Raw genomic sequence first — 17,617 nt, 5'->3', positions numbered from 1 at the left:
TAATAGAAGCCGAATATCCCGATTTATCCCTTCGCAGTTCGTAACGAAAATATGACATAATTTTTACGTCTGGCAGTGTTACCTACATATCAGATTAAAAATAAAATTTCTGGCTTATCGCGTGGAGGCTCAAAGCAAAACATTATGATCAGCGTAACAAATAGGGATATTAACGGTATCGAGCTAAAGTCACTTTGCGGAATAGCTGCAGAAACTTTACAGATATGAAACTTCCCGACGTCTCCTAATTGACACAATAGCTGCTGGCCTGCAAGGATTATAAGAACACAAATACGAATACCACAAAACTTTTGTGATCTACGAGTACGATGCCTTCTTTACAAATACAGTACAGTATTCGTATCGACGCTATGACTGGTATTTACGATATACGATAAGACAGTTTGTAAGTAAACTTGATAACAAACTAATGGTAGCGCGAAACATATCGCTAATGAAATTGTTTGAAACTACATAATAAATTAACGGAAATGAGCTCGAGACTATGGTCGGATGGCGCCACGGGAAGATGACCCGGTACACGTTACGAAGCAGTTTCCTGTTCCGTATGATAGACCGATAGTAATCAGCGGATTTCGCTGTCATAATGGCAGTATGTAATCGGCCGGAAGTTGCTTAACTCACAAGGAATTAGGATAAGCCAATTAGAATTTAGACGCACCGCGATCTGCTGCTGTCGATATCTTGTATTATTTACTCGTATAAATACAATTAACAATAAGCACATATATGCATATGGCTCATTCAGCTAACTAGGTAATTTTAATTCCCACAAATCATATCATTTAAAACAATATCCACTGCGCATGGAAGCTTTTTTCTAATATTACCTGACCTTTGCCGAATAAAACCTTAAATTCACAGAACGATTATGTATAAGCTCATACACATCTAAGACTAGAATACTCGTTGTGATTCAGTGAATTTTCTGTACTCTTCAGTACGAGTACTGACAGTACAATTGCCATTATACTAACCATAAGTTCGTATGTTTGATTAAAATGTAGGTGTAAGATCCCATTAATTTATACATAAAACATAATCCTCTTGCACATTGCTACTGTATCTCACTCTTGCTTCCCCTGCCGTATGTCGAATTTCTGAATTTTACTGGATATGCCATAGTACGGCGTACGTAGTAGGAAATTATTTAAAAGGGTCGGTTTATTGCAGATCGGTGACCATGAAATCGTAATCCGAAAATCAAATATATATGAGCTTAGCATGACGTATTGGTTTCGCCTCCTTGAATCTGCAAAATGACCTCTTCGCATCTGGTTGGTAAAAATGTCAATCGGGTAGAAATCTGCAGAAAGTGGACAGTCAAGTTCGCCATATTCTGAATGGGCCATCGGAGATTGTTCAGCTAATTCCGTCAAGTGTCATGATGCACCCGGCCTTTACAGTTTTGTAATCTTTATTTTCCGCCTTCCAGAATTTTAATTTCTTCTTATCTACAGCAAAAAAGCGCTCCATTTCGCACTGTTGTACAGAGCAACAGACGGTCCATAATACTTTTATATCAGATAGTTTTTGCTATTCGAAGATATTAGCGCCATGGTCAATTTCCAGCTGTACAAAAGTCGGGTATATATAATTATACATTCATTGTATTTTGGAGTAAACGTTGGTTGTTATTGAACAGTGACGAACGTTTGATAAATGCTCCGATCATAAATCATTATGGAAGTGGCACTAATCGGATTAAATTTTGCACCTAGTTAACTTTGAAAACCTACCAGTGTAGCGTTTAAAAAGACATTGTCAATGGCAAAATACCGACGCATGCGGGCCAACTGACCAGTGCGCTCACGTAGGTGGTCCTTACAGCCGAACCACAACCATCGTTAAGAAGTACTTAATCATCTTATGGCTTTTCTAAAGTAAATTGCTACTGAAAAGGTCGACTACAAAGCACAATGAAACAAATTAAATTAAACTTCGTTGCGAACTCGCGATACTGCTTCGGATGTGAATTTAGTGAAATTTTTCCAGAATCCAGCTTGACATGCTGTCCGTATACGTTAGCATGTACCTTTTTTTCGTGGAACATGCAATTTGTGGAAACCAAAGCGGTAAATACTTGCATCATGCATGGTATTTCCAGGTGTTTTTCCCATTTCCAGGTGGAATATTTTACCGCAATTTACAGAAGATCGGTTATTTTGTGTTAATAAACCATTCGACTGACTGTATTGTATCTGTTTGTACGGTACGACCGGTAAATCAGACTGAAAACGAAAATTTGACCCTAAATTGCGTCAATTTGTTTTCTTCGAGTTTCTCCAGTAAACGCGGTCGTCATTTGGGGCGAGTGCGTTTCTGAAATATAGATATTAACGGGGTAAAAATTAAATTGGTATACAGGTACCATTTTGTTATACTGCTAAGAACTTTTCTGCTAAAGCGAAGACTAAAACTACGATAAAATTTGTTGAATGCATTAAATTTCAAAATTTATAGAGCCTTCATATACTTCAGTATCTGTTGTTCTTATAACTTGTAACTATAGTACAAGTCATCATAATTTGGCTTGAGTAATAATTTACTGTACATCTCTATATCTTTCCACCAATTACTCAAGAACAAGATATTGTAGTTCTTTTACATTAATTACTATACTAAAAATTGTTCTCATTGATTTTCACAAGGTTTATAGTCTAACGTTGCAGTAAAATAACATGAAATGCTGAATGAAATTTTGTACTGTAAGATGTGTATATCAGTACATGTATCTTCGTTTGTTCGAATGCCGAACAATGTGTTTACTGTTTACTAGCCAGTGCATGGTCAAGGACTCAAAATACAGATACACGGTCTTTGACATGTCAGATGTAAAACCGACAGTGGTCCGACACTACAATGTGCGAAGCAAGTCCAACGTTATTCATTCCGAATTCCTTTATGCATTCACCGAACTTTTTCTGAATTTTGTGCATTGCATGTTCTCGTAGTTATATGAATACTAAACATCTCTTGCAGACCTTCGGCTTCTCTTGAATGTAACGGGTGATCTCCGTTTCTACTCAGTCGATTTTTCTGCTTCAAATTGCACAAGAATCCCCCCAGTGTGGGGAGTGTTCTTAGACTCTTGACCTTTCGCCATCGCGATCGCGGTAGGCCCACTGGTCACTTGAAAGCTTGTTACCATGGATGCCATGGTAGTCCACTGGTCACCAAGCTGTTATTACTGGGCTAAATGGGCTCTGTTAACTCAAGTACACTGTTATTTCACTTGATCACTGCTTGCACTATTTCACTTGATCACTGTGACACTGTCGCACCTTGCGGCCCAATGCACTGAGCTGTATCAACAGTTCGGTCAATCTTGCAGCCCAGTTCACTAAACAGTAATACTACGACGTTATTCTGCGACTGGTAGTAACAACAAATCCTAACTCACTTATTCACAGTACCTAGTCGTAAGCCAATATTCATCCGTGCTCAGCTTGTTATATGAATACTAAACATCTCTTGCAGACCTTCGGCCTCTCCTGATTGTAACGCGTGATCTCCGCTTCTAATCAATCGATTTTTTTGCTTTAAATTGAATAAAAATCCTTCCAGTGCGGGGAGTGTTCTTAGACTCTTGTCCTTTCGCCATTGCGATCGCCGTAGGCCCAGTGGTCACTGAAAAGCTTGTTACCATGGATGCCATAGGGCTAAGATGGGCAGCTCTGTTGCCACGAGCTTTACAAATTTGAACAAGAAAAATTTTCGGCTTCGCCTCTGCGTTTCTTGTGCTCCCCTGGCTGAGTGAACACTTAACCAATCACTTCGCCCACTGATAAACCACTACAACAGCTTCTCAGATTCAGTAGAATTCAGCAGAATAAGCATAAACTTAGCAGCCGAACCATGAACCAAAAAACATTAGGGCAAAAGGTCAACAACCCACAATTCTCACCGCCGGCAATTAACCATCCTAAATAAGTAGCTGTAGCCTGTCTGGCTTTGCCATTCTGACTTTGCAACACAATCCAACACACGAAGATACGACGTAATTTTAAATAGTCGTAAGCCAATATTCATCCGTGCTCAGCTTGTACTTATCAGTTAGTGCTATGGAAAGATAATTACTACGGATTTTATGGATTAATTTTATGTAAAGATAATATCAATGTAATATTATTTCAGTGGAAGTGGCTTTTCTTTTTTGTCGCAGAATTAGTGTGATGCATATGATCGAAATTACGTGGATAAACAATTATTTGCAAACTACTCGTAGTAACATTACCAGCCTGATCGCAATCGTTTGTTTTTGCGCCGATACGATCTGACAAAAACATAAGCAAGTGCTCTACTACAGGGGGAGACTTCCGGTGGCTTCCAGACACGCATTAACGCGTAACCAGGGCGTACAAGAACGTGGAGTGCGACGCGCGCGTAACAGATGTTGATACAGTACTGTATATATAGACCATGTGCAGTCTGGTCTGTTGTGATTTACCAGCCCTTCCTAGAATTTTCATATCGTTTCCAGAACGCTGGAATGATTTCGTAAGACTGCGACAAAACTTTGCAATCAAGCTACCGAAGTGTGGGGGATGTATTACTGACTGGAAAGCAACTCTTTTGAAAAGAGCTCTAAACTGAAACTCGTGCTGTTTCCGGTTTCTACAGAGAATTGTTTCCGTGCGCGAAATTACCGTCTAGCGTTGCATTTTGATGGACTCACCACAATCAGCAGCTGGCCCAGTAGAGCCCCCAAACAGTACTGTTTTTTCGTACGGCTACGTACGGCATTACCATTCTTGTGCTACTGCTACGGCACTACTACTGCAGCATGTTTTCATAACTTTACGGCTACGGCAAATTTTTAAGCGGCCCGAATACTGTACGGTACTGCAGTTTTACGGTAGCCTAGATTTTATTTGCATTCCACTTCACAAACAGCAAATCATCCACTGTTTCCGTGTCAAGGCTCGTGCGCCGATTATTGATCATGTAGCCGCTTTGGCTGAACAGCCTCTCAGCAGCGGTACTGCTTGCAGGTACGCCTAAAACAGAAAATGCCATGGCCGTCAACGCCGGCAATTGAGTTTCCTTCGACTTCCAAAAACCCAGTATGTCATCGTCGGCCGGTGTTCTGGGCAAATTAAGATATCGGCTCACTTCATCCGCCTGTTCTTTACCTGCTTTGATATCGACCTCAATTTCTTTTGGCGAGCGATTTCTGAAAATGTTAAATATTATTTGGGCATCAGCATGTGTATAGAGTAGTAATAACCAGTATGTCATTTCTTACGAATACGATGTGTCGAATCTTAAAATTTTAAACATCCAAACGTTTTAGTAGAAGTACTCAAGAGCTCTTACAGTTCTTTTTCCTGTGATTCTGGCAGAGTGCGTCGCTTCTTTTTCTTGGGTTCTTGATCGGCAGTCTTTTTGGCACTTTCAGAATCGGTGTCCTCTTCATTTTCAGAAATGGTGATTTCGAGAGTAGGTTTCTTCGAATTACTTTTAGCACTCATTTTTGACAAACATTCGAAGGAAGACAGAACATGTCAGCGCGCTACTGTTAACGTCAAGCTCAAAACAAAGTACTGCAGTTGTTTTTTGTTCACTACAATCTGTAAGCTACGACTGCAAAGCGCACACCACAAGCTGGACAAAGTCACGATGCAGAAGTAAAAGGCGGAAGGCATGCGACCGGCGGTTACTCTGCAGTTATGGCAGTTCCGTGAGGTACAGCTGCCTGTTAATTGTGTATTGTTGGTGCTACTATGGATGTATTTATTCTATATGGATGTATTTATTCTATTAAACAGTTACCATTGATTTTAATAGCGCGCACGGAATTTTATTCAGAATTTCTGGATGAGCCTATTTTGGCCGTTTTATACCGTAACCAAAATATTTTACTGTACTGCAGCTGCCGTAATAAAATCTGCTACTGTTACGTACGGCATTCTCGATACAGTAATTTTTTCTACTACGGTTACGTACTGTTTTGCCGTACAGTATGCCGTATACGGCATGGCAGTATACTGTTTGGGGGCTCTATGGCCCAGACGCTGTGGAAAAGAAGCGTCGCACAAGATTTCCCATTCGTTTGCTTCCGATCCTTATTCGTGGTAATTGTTTCTCCCGTTTTGATTGTCTTCTGTGGCACCTTTTCATGGTGTCTGCTTTACTGAGTTTTTCAAGAAACGTTTTTACTATGGCTTGGAGATCGCAAGGACGCAACAATCAGGAGCTGATTGAATCGCTGAAGCAGTATGGCATCTTCAAAAGTGATCGCGTCCAGGCAGCCATGATGAAGGTGGATAGGAAAAATTACGTCCAAACGCATCCTTACATGGACGCCCCACAGGTGAATTTCGAAATGAAGTTTTACTACGTTTTGGTAGCCTATTTATAATTTTCTGCATTTCCAGAGCATCGGATTCGGAGTAACTATAAGGTAAATTGTCGAGCAGTAGAATTATGTTCTTGTCTTTTTGTCGTATCCCGCGATTTGTAGGATGTGAATTTTAATAATTTTGAAAGGCCAAAAGGGTTTTGCTTTGTACTTTCGTTTTATTTCGAAGTAGCATTTACTGAAGGTTACTTGCAGTGCTCCTCACATGCATGCATCGGCGCTTGAGCTGCTTGTAGACCAACTAAAAGAAGGTAGGCGAAAACTTGCTTTTTGTTAATTTCGTCTGTGAGTAATAAATAGCAGCTTTTATTAGCGTCTTTAGATTTTGAAGTATTTGCAGACTGTTGTAACAAAGTTGTTAAAAGACGAATGTAAAAATTAACTTCGCTCCATTACTGCACTGCAGTAATGGAGCGAAGACAGAGAACTACAGACCATTAATTTTGAAATAATCAAAAATAAAATACTGTTGGACGTTGGTTTACGCAGTAATACGCTTCCCAGGCATGTTGTAGGGGTAAACTGTACAATGCACTGTATAGACATGAGCGTGGGAATTTCCGCTGACTACGTCATATTGCTCATCCCATTCAGTGCGGCGGTAATTCTTTGTAGTCCATCAAAGTCGTCGGGTGTTATTCATATTTCATATTTGATGTTTGCTGTTCCCTTGCTGGTGTTTTGAGTTTGATTTATATTGCTTACGAAATTTGCTTACGAAATTACTGACTTTCGTCAAGAAGTTTACATAGTACTAGAAGAAGTGTGCTGCTGGCTGCTGCATTCAAGTAAGTAGCAGGTGTCCTAATATCCCTTTCCTTCAGGTAATAATGCACTGGATGTCGGATGCGGGTCCGGTTATTTAACTGCGGCCATGGCCCATATGGTTGGACGTTCCGGGAAAGTCGTCGGCATCGATCATCTGCCAGAACTGACTAATCTTTCCCGTGAAAACATAAAGAAAGACGACGCCGACCTCCTAGATTCCGGACGCATTAAGCTGGTCACGGGCGATGGTCGCAAGGGATATGCGGCAGACGGTCCATATGATGCCATCCATGTGGGTGCGGCCGCGGCCAAAGTGCCGCAGGAATTGCTGGATCAGTTGAAGCCAGGGGGCCGCATGATCGTACCCGTCGGACCAGAAGGTGGAGCTCAAGAACTGCAGCAGATTGATAAAGCCCAGGATGGAACAGTAACGTCCAAGAACCTCATGGGAGTGATGTATGTGCCGCTGACCAGTGCCAAGCACCAGTGGCCTTCGGCTAAGGATGAGGTGTAGACTTCCACTGGGATCAGTGGGCTGCATGTTGTGATCGATTTATGTAAGGCTAAGACGGCCTTTACGTTCATAAATTTTGTAGAAGGGTTCTGGCTTTGTCTTGACGTTTCACCTCGTATGTTTCACCTTGTACAACAGTACAACAAATGGTGCTCTGTGTACAATTGTATATATTATTTGTAAACGAACGCAGGAATTCTCCTACTGTCGTTTTTATTACTTACTCGTACCCTTTAAATCCCAGGGGCCTTTTAAACTGTAAGGTTTGCAGATTTATAGACATGCGGCGCTTTCGCGATTGTTTTGCAGTTATTTTGTTATTGATCATAATAAAAATAGTGGTATGCGTAATTTTTTTGTTGTTTACGGATGGTAGCAATGTTCAGAAGGCTGAGGTCTCAACAAGCCAACAACAACAACAAAATCAACAACAAGCCAACAATGGCTTATAAAATTTTAATTCGAACTTTGTATATAATTACACGACTTACATAATATCAGGAAATTTCTACACTAGCACAATTTTACATAATAGAAAATGTAAAAGGCAGATCACTATTTGCACAGTTTATAGAAAGTAAGAAACTTATTACTGTACTCGTACTAGAGTGGTTCCTTTGCTTTCCTTTGCTTTTTGCCATCATGAATCATAATATTTAAAACATTTTTCCCGATAACAAGGTTTTTTTGTTCTTGTTGTTGATGTGAAATTCAGTCTTTTGGGTCATACCCAAATTGAAATTGTAATTTTGTCAGCCGGGTGCAGAAAACAATTAATTTGGAAACATTTAGTCATACTCGTACAGCCTACTGTATGTGCTCGGAATTTGACTGCTCGCTACGCCTCTGGGCAGCGTTGGCGTGAGTGGCGTACGATTTTTGTTTGCTTCATCATTCCATGAGATTCCGATTGCTAAATTTTTGATAATCGCTTAATTCTTAATTTTTACTACCGCAACTACCTATTTGCAAATAAACATCCGCTTATAACTCAGGGACCTCCAGGTTTACCAGTTGTTGTGCTGTAATAACTGGGCACCGTGGACGATCGGAAACCTTGTCAACACATTGTTCATTGTAGGTTTCAACTTTCAAGTAAGTTCTTGTCATAATTAAGCCGTAAGCACGTTCCTCTACGGAATTCCGCATACATCCGCATAAAGTAGTGCTTATAATTTATTGTTATGTATTGCTTATTTTATGTAAGCACCAGTATTGCGCCCGGGTTGTGCAGTCGAAGTACTGACCGCCGATCAGCTGGGTGCACTTTAAAATTTTGAACACTGGTAAACTTAAAAGTTTGAAGACTGATAAACTTGTAGGCTCTCTTAAAACGCCAATCATTTATAGTACTCTGTTTCTGTACTGCGTGACCGTCGACACTTTAAAATGGCTAAATCGCGCAAAACCCCACAAGAATCCAATGGAAAGAACTCCGACCAAAAGGCAGATGAAGGACAGAACGACGTGAAGGAATGGACGACGCTGCACAGGGAGTATTTGGACGAGCGTTCTTTTTACGGACGACTGCAGCGATCGATGGACGATTTGAGCTACCTGGACTATCTGCGTATGACTGGATTGATTGGGATTTCCTGGATGTTTTCTGCCGCCATTATTTATGTTATTATGTTCATGGGATGAGAATGGAGGGGTCGTGAGTGGTATGCGGCTTCGTCCTTTTTGATGTACGTTTTTTGCATGGTGGAACGGCAAACCCGTTTCTCGGTTTTTATTTTATCGCCTGTACAGTTCTCAGTTTTTAAGTTTTTCGAGTGATGAGCTCTGATGATTGTGGAACATGGGGCACATCTGTGAAATTGTTGTTTTGGACGTGGCGAGTTTTTCTCCAAAGCGATCTCGTTGTAGAAGTGTATAGCTTTAATGTCAGCTGCTGTATTGAGCACTGTGCTCGTAGTATTGTAATGCTTTTTCTCCTGATTTGAGCACATTCCATTTTATAGTTTTTGGAGTGCGTTTTAAGCAGTTATGCTGGCACGAAATAAACTCAGTTGTCGCTAAGTTGAAGGCGTTGAAATTTCAAATTAGGGAAAAAACTTGAAATCGAATCTGTCTGAGGTCAGTGAAAAGCTACGGTTGATAAAAAATACGGATAACTACAGTATTACGAGTATTATCGTGTCAGAACAACGTAATTATTATACAGATATTATAAACAGTAAAATATTTTAGCCGTTTCATAACATTTAGTTTTTGATATTACAATTTTCAAGAGAAAATGAATTCAAAATTAGCAGCTACGTACTCTAGGATTTCAGCAGCAGATTTCAGATGTTGCAGCGTTCGTGAAAACAACGGCGAAACCGGAAGAAAATCGATAAAAGTATCATCGAGCGCGTGTGGTGGTTATTTTCCTATCCGCGAGTTGGCCAACCGATAAGCGGACAAAGCACAATGAACAAGAAATTTTACGTAGATAATGATTATTTTCCAGTTTTCCTTATAAAACTTTAACAAAAAGTTTGACAAACAAAAGAAGTACTGTAAAATTATTAAGAAACATTTTACTGGAGGCTTTCACTAAAATCTTACCGGCTCCGAAGGGTCAGGTTAGTACTTAATCAAGGTGCGTATATGCAGAGTGTAGGTTGTACTTATCGTGCACTTTGTAGTAAGTTTCTCTTTTTGATTATCGATAGCAATTAATTTGCAAAACACTGGAGAATATTGTACATAATTGTAGTCCGTCACAGTACGCCCACTGTCCAACAAGAAAACTGTAGACATAAGTCAGATTATTAAAAATAAGCAACAATATCTTCATACGAATTCCAAGAACTGAGTTGTAAGTACTCATCAAAATTCTGCTGTCATACCAGATGTTCGCCAAAGAAAAATTATTTTTTACTAATGCCTTGTTTATATCTTTCATGATGCTCAGTTAATAAAAAGTCGTTTCGAATGTGAACCATCATTCAAACTTCAAAGCACGATAAGTACGCCTATTCCACAGGTAATCATCAATGTACAGTAGCTTCGCCCAATGACCATCAGACAAATCAAACCGCCGTTCCTCTTTCCAAATTCTGCTTCGTCTCCGACGTGTACTGTCCGTAAAATCTTTCCAGTTTCTTATTGAAGTTCATATTCTTTTCGTTGATATAATCGATCTCAGATTCAGGATTGTATGCACGCCGCCGACTGAACTTGGCCCTTCTTTCCGCTCTAAAATCATCATTCAGACAGACTCAGGTTACAGTATGTATTCTCACTTCACAAAATGCAAGTTTCGGTAGCTCCAACATGCACGTACTGGTGTTTTACATCGTCCACTAAACGTTCAATGGCTTCTGGACTATCCTTAACTTCGTCATGTAGTATCGTGCTGGCCGATGCATAAAATTTATCGCCCCTAACAAAAATACGAAACAAGTCAGGATCGTAGTGGAGCGCCGTCCGTGGTGAAACAATAATAATTAATTTACAAGGGCATTCTAAAAAATAAATGGAAGTAAACCGTGCATCGTACAGTTCTTCCTTTTGTTGCTCATATTTCTTGAAATTCGGTTTGATGTTCCTCGTAAGGCTATCGTACTGCCTTATCGTTGCGTCTTCGAATGTAGAGAAACCCATATCGGGATTCTTCTTCCGCCTCTTCTTGGCATCCATGGCACTGGCTTCCGCTGCGGTAACATCCAGCATTCTCAGACGGTCATAATCTTCGCCTTGTTCTTCTGCATCCTGTATAATAAATAAAACCGTGTAAGAAACGACGACTTCCATTAATTAACCAGACACAATGTGTAATGTAAAATATGCATCTACTGACAAGTGAATAAATGACAACTGCATACTGCCCACAACAAATTTATGCGCTCGCTAATAAGATAACTCATAAGGTATCAGAAAATGAAGTGCAGTACAATTCACCGTTCGCACTCAGTAGTGGTATAAAACCTCCACGATCAACTTTGACAAAATACGGCATCAAAATGCGACGGTTCCAATTTAGCACTGAACAACGCAACGATAATAAACCAAAACGCGATGTGAAAATTTTCCCCTTTGTGAGAAAGTTAATATAAAACGTTCTCATGTCCAGAAATATTCACCCTGCAGTCTATAGAATGGCTATTAACTAACGAAAACCCATCTTACAAAATCCCGCGATCAGTTATCAACTTATCACACTTTCACCAATTCTATAAATGTCAGTTTAAACTTTACACTACGGGCAAATTACATTTCATACCTTTCGTTTCTCTTCATCGTCCAGTTTCCATTCCATTCGAGCGCGCTTTGCCTCCCAGTTCTTCGGGAGTTTTCTCTGATAATCTTCAGCAACCACATCTTTATGATTCAAGCTCCTCGCCTCATTCTAAAACACACAAGTGATACAACCAGATAAAGAACGATTTGTAGACACCATACTAAAATCTGAAGATAAGCACCGATGTCGCAGGCTGCACGAAATACCAACGAAAAAAAGTTTTGAACATAGAATTATGGAAGCAGAGTACCAGTTAAACAAACCAGTCGAAACCACCAAATGCGCTGTAATCGCATAAAGCCATAAAGGACCACATGTTGGCCATGTAAAACTGAATTATCACCCTCACAGACGTGAAATTCAAGCCTGTGATATTCAACTAACACCAACAGTGAGCAGAAACCGATGAAGCGAAACGCACGGCGTAGCTGACAGAGTAATTATGCGATTGTAAATTCGTACCCGCTTCATGTGAAGTGCCCGCAGCTTTCTCATGCGCTCCTCGTGTTTGGTTTTCGCACAAGAACCAGAAGATGTTCCCTGCGAAGAGGTGGCTTCTTCCTTCCCAATGTCGTCATCCACATTAGTGTTTTCCACGGGATGGACACTCTGACCAGTCTCCACTGATTCCACATCATGTTCGTCACGATATGAAGAATCATCAACAGACTCCATCATGGAAACAAGAAGCAACACACTAAAACAGGATGATCACGAACTTGTCGAAATCGTTCGACGACTGGATAAGTGTAACAGTGGTGTTATTGGCTAGTATCGCCACGGATTACGGCGCAGGATAGTCAGTTCCTGAATCTGTTATCAATGCGCACTAAAATAATATTTCTATGTCAAAGATCTTATTCAAATCCAAAAACTTATAAAAAGGTGGAAAACCTGAAGCTACTGTAAGAATTAAAATTTAGGATTTCAAGTTTGCAGATCAACATTTTTTGACTGCGGTTTCAGAGGGGCATATGTTTCAGCCTGTATGGTGAAGGAAAACCGTAACCGCCATCCCTTTGGTCGTAAGGCAGTGTATGTTTTAGCCGTCGTAATACCAAGAATTCCTGACGTCGTTTTGATTTTCTTTGTCAGAAATTTACGAATAGTTTTTCGTAAATGCTCAGATTTTATTCTTATAACCTTATTGTAATTTTTCTTACACGGAATGCATTACATAGGCTGTGACTTCTTCGCGGTTACTTATATGGTATTGTTTTTCCATTGAACGATTTCTTACACATATGACCGCAAGCTTCTGGCATTCGCTTACTAATAACACGACGCACGCACCAGTACAACAAAATACAATAATTTTCATCATTCATTGTTTTACGAAACCGGGCGTTGCATTGTCGGAATAACTCCGATTTGCACTGGTTTGTTTACTGCAGTGAATTTGTGTGATGAAATTTGCTCACGTGCGTCCAATAAGGATCGAAGTTCAGCGGCGATATCGCGTGCGCGTTTAATATAAAGATTAGTCTACCGCGACGGAAACCGGTGATTATGGAATCAACGGAAACAACAATCACCGTGTGGATTATCACCATTAAACTTCATGACGAAGGCAAATTTTTCCCGATTAGCACACCGTTGATAATATTTTTCGGTTATCGCACCTGTGTTTTCTGGTATCGGTTAACTTAAGCTGGCAGCAAACGGCGAAAGTTGGCGGTTTAACGTCTTGTCACCTGCAAAAAGCAAACAAGGGTTATTGCTGTTTTTCCGTAATTCTGCTGGCGGAAGCGTCGCTGCTCATTCGTATGTCTTCCCTTTGTTAGTGCTGAAAGTTGTTCAGTTCTGAAAAAATGAAGCCAGTGTTCTGGATTTTATTCGTTTTCGGCGCCGCTGCTGTTCTTGATTTTGGCCTGATGAGAGCGGAAAGTAAGTGCCTTATTTATACGTTACGACAGCGTTATATTCTTTGCTTTGATGGCATTCGAGCACAAAGCAGTTTTAAAGTGACGGCTACTTATAATATCAAATTTAAAAAAATCTGTAATTGCAGTGTATGTTTTGCGGGCACTTCACATCCGTTGATCACCGATATGTACTTCTGTATATATTTTACTTCCTTATAAAATTTCTCTCTGTTATATTGCTATCCACATTTGGTTGTGACTTGAGACCGTAAATTTTAAGCTGTTTCCTTTATGCTCGAGTTAGAGTCGCGTATGCTACGGCAGCTGCAGTATAACCATAAATACCCATTGATGTTTTTCAATTTTTTTCAAATCATTTTAAGCGCATAACTTATGCGAAATATTATAATTTATTTCTACGACGTCTAATCGTAAAATAATGAGTGCGGATGTTTACTTCTGCAGTCTATAAACCAGCTAGTTGGAAGCATTAAACTACCATAGGATATGATAATAATTAACATGTGTGCTTGACTGATTATCTTTTTCCTTGCCTTACGGCCTGAATAACAATGTGCAGTATTTTAATTAGCACCGGAAGAATGGGATAGAATAGGAGAAGAAGAGCTGCGCAAAGCACTGGAAGTGAAACTGAATACGAAGAAAGCCAAGAATATTATTTTCTTCCTGGGAGATGGAATGGGCATATCCACGCTGACCGCTGGCCGAATCTACAAAGGCCAACAGCACGGGCACAATGGCGAGGAGGGATCGCTGGTCTTCGAAGAGTTTCCTCACATGGGTCTGGCTAAAGTAAGCTACAAATTTAAATAAGATGCCAGAACTAAATTTCAGATTTTGTTTATGGAGAGTATCAGCACCGATTCCGGGAATCAGGCAGTCGCAAAGTAACTAAATAAATGATTTACGGGCATATGTACGAACTAATACAGTACTTACTTACTACTTACATACACCGTTTTTCAGTCTCTGATAAAATTGCATTGTAATGCGCGGTTTCTTTTCATGCCGATATAAAATGCCGCCTTCTATATGTACTTTAACCTTTGCAAGAAATTGTGCTAAATATGCAATTTAAATACGAGTACATTTCAATATTTGCCTTCACATCAGTGCTTATTTACTCATTCCCATGATTTATGCCGGGTAGACATACAATGACAACTACCAGACACCCGATTCCGCGGGTACTGCCACTGCATACTTCTGCGGTCAGAAAGCGGCCATGGGCGTCATCGGAGTGGACAGCACTGTGCGTTTGGGTGACTGCAACTCGGCAACGAAAGACCACGCCATCACGTCCATCCTGGAGTGGGCGCAGGATGCCGGCAAGGCCACGGGACTGGTGACGACGACGCGGATAACGCATGCCACACCGGCTGCCACTTATGCACACTCGCCGGATCGCGACTGGGAAGCGGATGCGGATGTTCCGGCGGAGGATCGCAGGCAGTGCGCCGATATCGCCAAGCAGATGATCGACAATAATCCGGGAAGACGAGCGAATGTGAGTGGCCATGGCGTTGATAATCATATCGGTGTCTGTCTGATTTAGAAGGTCAGTTAGAGCATTAGATCAGGTACAGATACATATTGTTATGCGATACTGATACGCAGCACAAGTATTTAATTAATAAGGAGGTCTATAAACCAAGGAGGTGAAAAGTGATAACATTCATACCGGTTACACCAATGATAACTACCAGTATGAAGGTCTCAGAATTAGTAACGCTTCCAGATTACAATTTGCAAAACCTCTTGCAAGCGCCAAGCTGCAGCTATATATGAACAAGCACCGCATATAATGGTGACTCGAACATCGCGTTCGGGAAATTTTAAATTTTTGCTATGGCTATTTTAGTGTAGGACGCGGTTTTATTAAACACAATTTTAATTACATCTCTCATAGGAATTATTGTTTTCCAGCTATACAGTCGGCACCCAGAATACTAACTGACGCTTTTTTTTACTCATTGCGCTCGAAAGCACAAAGAAGATGAAAAGAACAAACGAATGTCCGATAATTTAATATTTGTATATAACTTCAGGTTATTTTTGGTGGGGGACTGCGAAAATTTACGCCGAATAACGAGCTGTCTGCTTCTGGTTCCGGAAAGAAAGGTCAGTTTGCAACTTTGCAGCATACGCCCGTTGTTAAATATGGTCAGAAGCCGACAGATGCGCCTATAGGAATTAGTCTGGGACTGGGAAGTTATTAACTGTCGTCTGTCGCTCTCTTGTTAGGATACCGCTTGGATGGCCAGAATCTCTTCCGGAAATGGAAGACTCACAAAATCGCCGACGGGCTTGGTGATAAAGCTCACTCAATCACAACCCGGGATCAGCTGAGTGCTCTGACACCGGAAAATACCGACTACGTTCTTGGTGCGTTCCGCACGTACAACATGTTGTTTCACGTCAACAAGAAATTCATTAAAAAGATGCTTGCTTTAGGATTATTCAGTGATGACCATCTAGAATACGAATTAAAGAGAAACCGCACCTCTCGATCTCAACCATCCCTCACCGAAATGACCCGCAAAGCCATTGAGCTGCTGTCCAAACATGAGCAAGGATTTTTCTTGGCGGTCGAAGGAGGACGCATCGGTAATTGCCTACTAGCGGCATTTCGTGATTATTACGATTTAATTTTTTCGTTTAGCGGTTTCATTATGTTTGATTCACAGATCATGCTCATCATGACGGAAAAGCGAAATTATCTCTGCATGAGCTGCTCGAGTTTGATAACGCAATTTCAAACGCTCTCAAAATGGTGCCTCTGGAGGATACGCTCATTGTCGGTATGGATGAAAAAAACTAATTTTGTATCTGTTCCGCGATGTTTATCGATGTTATTTGCTTCGCAGTTACCGCTGATCATTCTCATACCTTAAATATTGTTGGCTATCCGGAGCGAGGTAAGCGTTAAACAAAAATTATCATGCTACTGTTACTATTGTTTTAATAATAGCAGCAATTCGCAATGTTTATGCTTTAGGAAATTCGATATTGAAATTGGCCGGGAAAGATAAAAGCCGACTGCCGTATACCACCCTGTCCTATGCAAATGGTCCTGGTGCGATAACTCAATTACCTCGCAGAGATCTGACGCATGTGGATACCGGTAAGGGCATACGCTACGGTCCACAGTGTTTGTTACCTTTACGAGTAGTTTTATACTCGGTTCTTGTTAAAAACTCAAAAAGGATTTGAAAATAGCAATAAATTTTTTGCTTCCACAGAGCACGAAGATTTCCAGCAAGAGGCCTTGATTTCCCTGAGCTCTGAATCGCACGGCGGCGAAGATGTGGCGATTTATGCCCGTGGTCCATTTGCGCATTTATTCCATACTCTACACGAACAGAATTATATTGCGCATGCCATGGACTACGCCGGTTGCTACCGGAAGCGATCGGGTGCGCACTGCAAAGTCACTGACGATGTCGAAGAAGAGCTGGAGCAAAACATTGATTCCAATTATCGTCGACATGGGCGTTAAAAAATGCGAAGGAAGCAAATTTCCTTTACACTGATCACGGTTTTCCGGTTCCTAGGTTTTCTGTCGAAATGCTCTTTCCCAAATCAACTTGTGATATAGTCTGTACACAGACATCAGTAGCAATATTACTACAACTGGCGGCAATGCCAGTTATAGTACGTAATTTATGAAACCGGACGGGTGATTGCTAATGCTTTTCTAGGGAGTGCTGTACATAAAATTGCTTATGGTTGGCAAATGGTTATTTACATTTTGGTGAAAACAGTAAATGCCTACATTTACGGGTTTACGAAATGCATCTCCAATTATTAATAAACCTTTCACTCAGAGAGCT

General features: G+C 40.7%; 4 protein-coding genes across 4 annotated transcripts; 2 read left to right on the top strand and 2 right to left on the bottom strand.

Annotated features, from left to right (window-relative positions):
- Window positions 1-4,883: 4,883 nt before the first annotated feature.
- Window positions 4,884-5,677, bottom strand: LOC129587701 (uncharacterized). Its single transcript, XM_055481568.1, has 3 exons — window positions 5,341-5,677; window positions 5,157-5,197; window positions 4,884-5,021 (listed from the first exon to the last, which is right to left on the bottom strand). Exons 1-3 carry the CDS (start codon window positions 5,493-5,495, stop codon window positions 4,885-4,887), a joined length of 333 nt encoding a protein of 110 aa, XP_055337543.1. The 5' UTR covers window positions 5,496-5,677; the 3' UTR covers window position 4,884.
- Window positions 5,678-5,810: 133 nt separating this feature from the next.
- LOC129587700 (protein-L-isoaspartate(D-aspartate) O-methyltransferase-like) lies at window positions 5,811-8,018 on the top strand. Its single transcript, XM_055481567.1, has 4 exons — window positions 5,811-6,337; window positions 6,402-6,427; window positions 6,581-6,636; window positions 7,210-8,018. The coding sequence occupies exons 1-4, from the start codon at window positions 5,987-5,989 to the stop codon at window positions 7,665-7,667; spliced, it is 891 nt and encodes a 296-aa protein (XP_055337542.1). The 5' UTR covers window positions 5,811-5,986; the 3' UTR covers window positions 7,668-8,018.
- A 2,311-nt stretch (window positions 8,019-10,329) lies between these two features.
- On the bottom strand, window positions 10,330-12,844 carry LOC129587741 (pre-mRNA-splicing factor Syf2-like). Its single transcript, XM_055481624.1, has 5 exons — window positions 12,361-12,844; window positions 11,881-12,006; window positions 11,158-11,369; window positions 10,942-11,040; window positions 10,330-10,853 (listed from the first exon to the last, which is right to left on the bottom strand). Exons 1-5 carry the CDS (start codon window positions 12,574-12,576, stop codon window positions 10,688-10,690), a joined length of 819 nt encoding a protein of 272 aa, XP_055337599.1. The 5' UTR covers window positions 12,577-12,844; the 3' UTR covers window positions 10,330-10,687.
- A 590-nt stretch (window positions 12,845-13,434) lies between these two features.
- Window positions 13,435-17,521, top strand: LOC129587740 (alkaline phosphatase-like). The gene is made up of 10 exons (XM_055481623.1): window positions 13,435-13,785; window positions 14,356-14,576; window positions 14,935-15,291; window positions 15,833-15,905; window positions 16,029-16,169; window positions 16,239-16,391; window positions 16,472-16,585; window positions 16,652-16,702; window positions 16,783-16,908; window positions 17,027-17,521. The coding sequence occupies exons 1-10, from the start codon at window positions 13,710-13,712 to the stop codon at window positions 17,281-17,283; spliced, it is 1,569 nt and encodes a 522-aa protein (XP_055337598.1). The 5' UTR covers window positions 13,435-13,709; the 3' UTR covers window positions 17,284-17,521.
- The last annotated feature ends 96 nt before the right edge of the window (window positions 17,522-17,617 follow it).

The sequence above is a fragment of the Paramacrobiotus metropolitanus genome, unplaced genomic scaffold (assembly GCF_019649055.1).
Source record: "Paramacrobiotus metropolitanus isolate TYO unplaced genomic scaffold, Prichtersi_v1.0 Parri_scaffold0000026, whole genome shotgun sequence".
Classification (NCBI taxonomy): Eukaryota; Metazoa; Tardigrada; class Eutardigrada; order Parachela; family Macrobiotidae; genus Paramacrobiotus; species Paramacrobiotus metropolitanus.
Note: the sequence above shows the minus strand (reverse complement) of the source record. Positions and strands in the feature narration are given on the sequence as shown.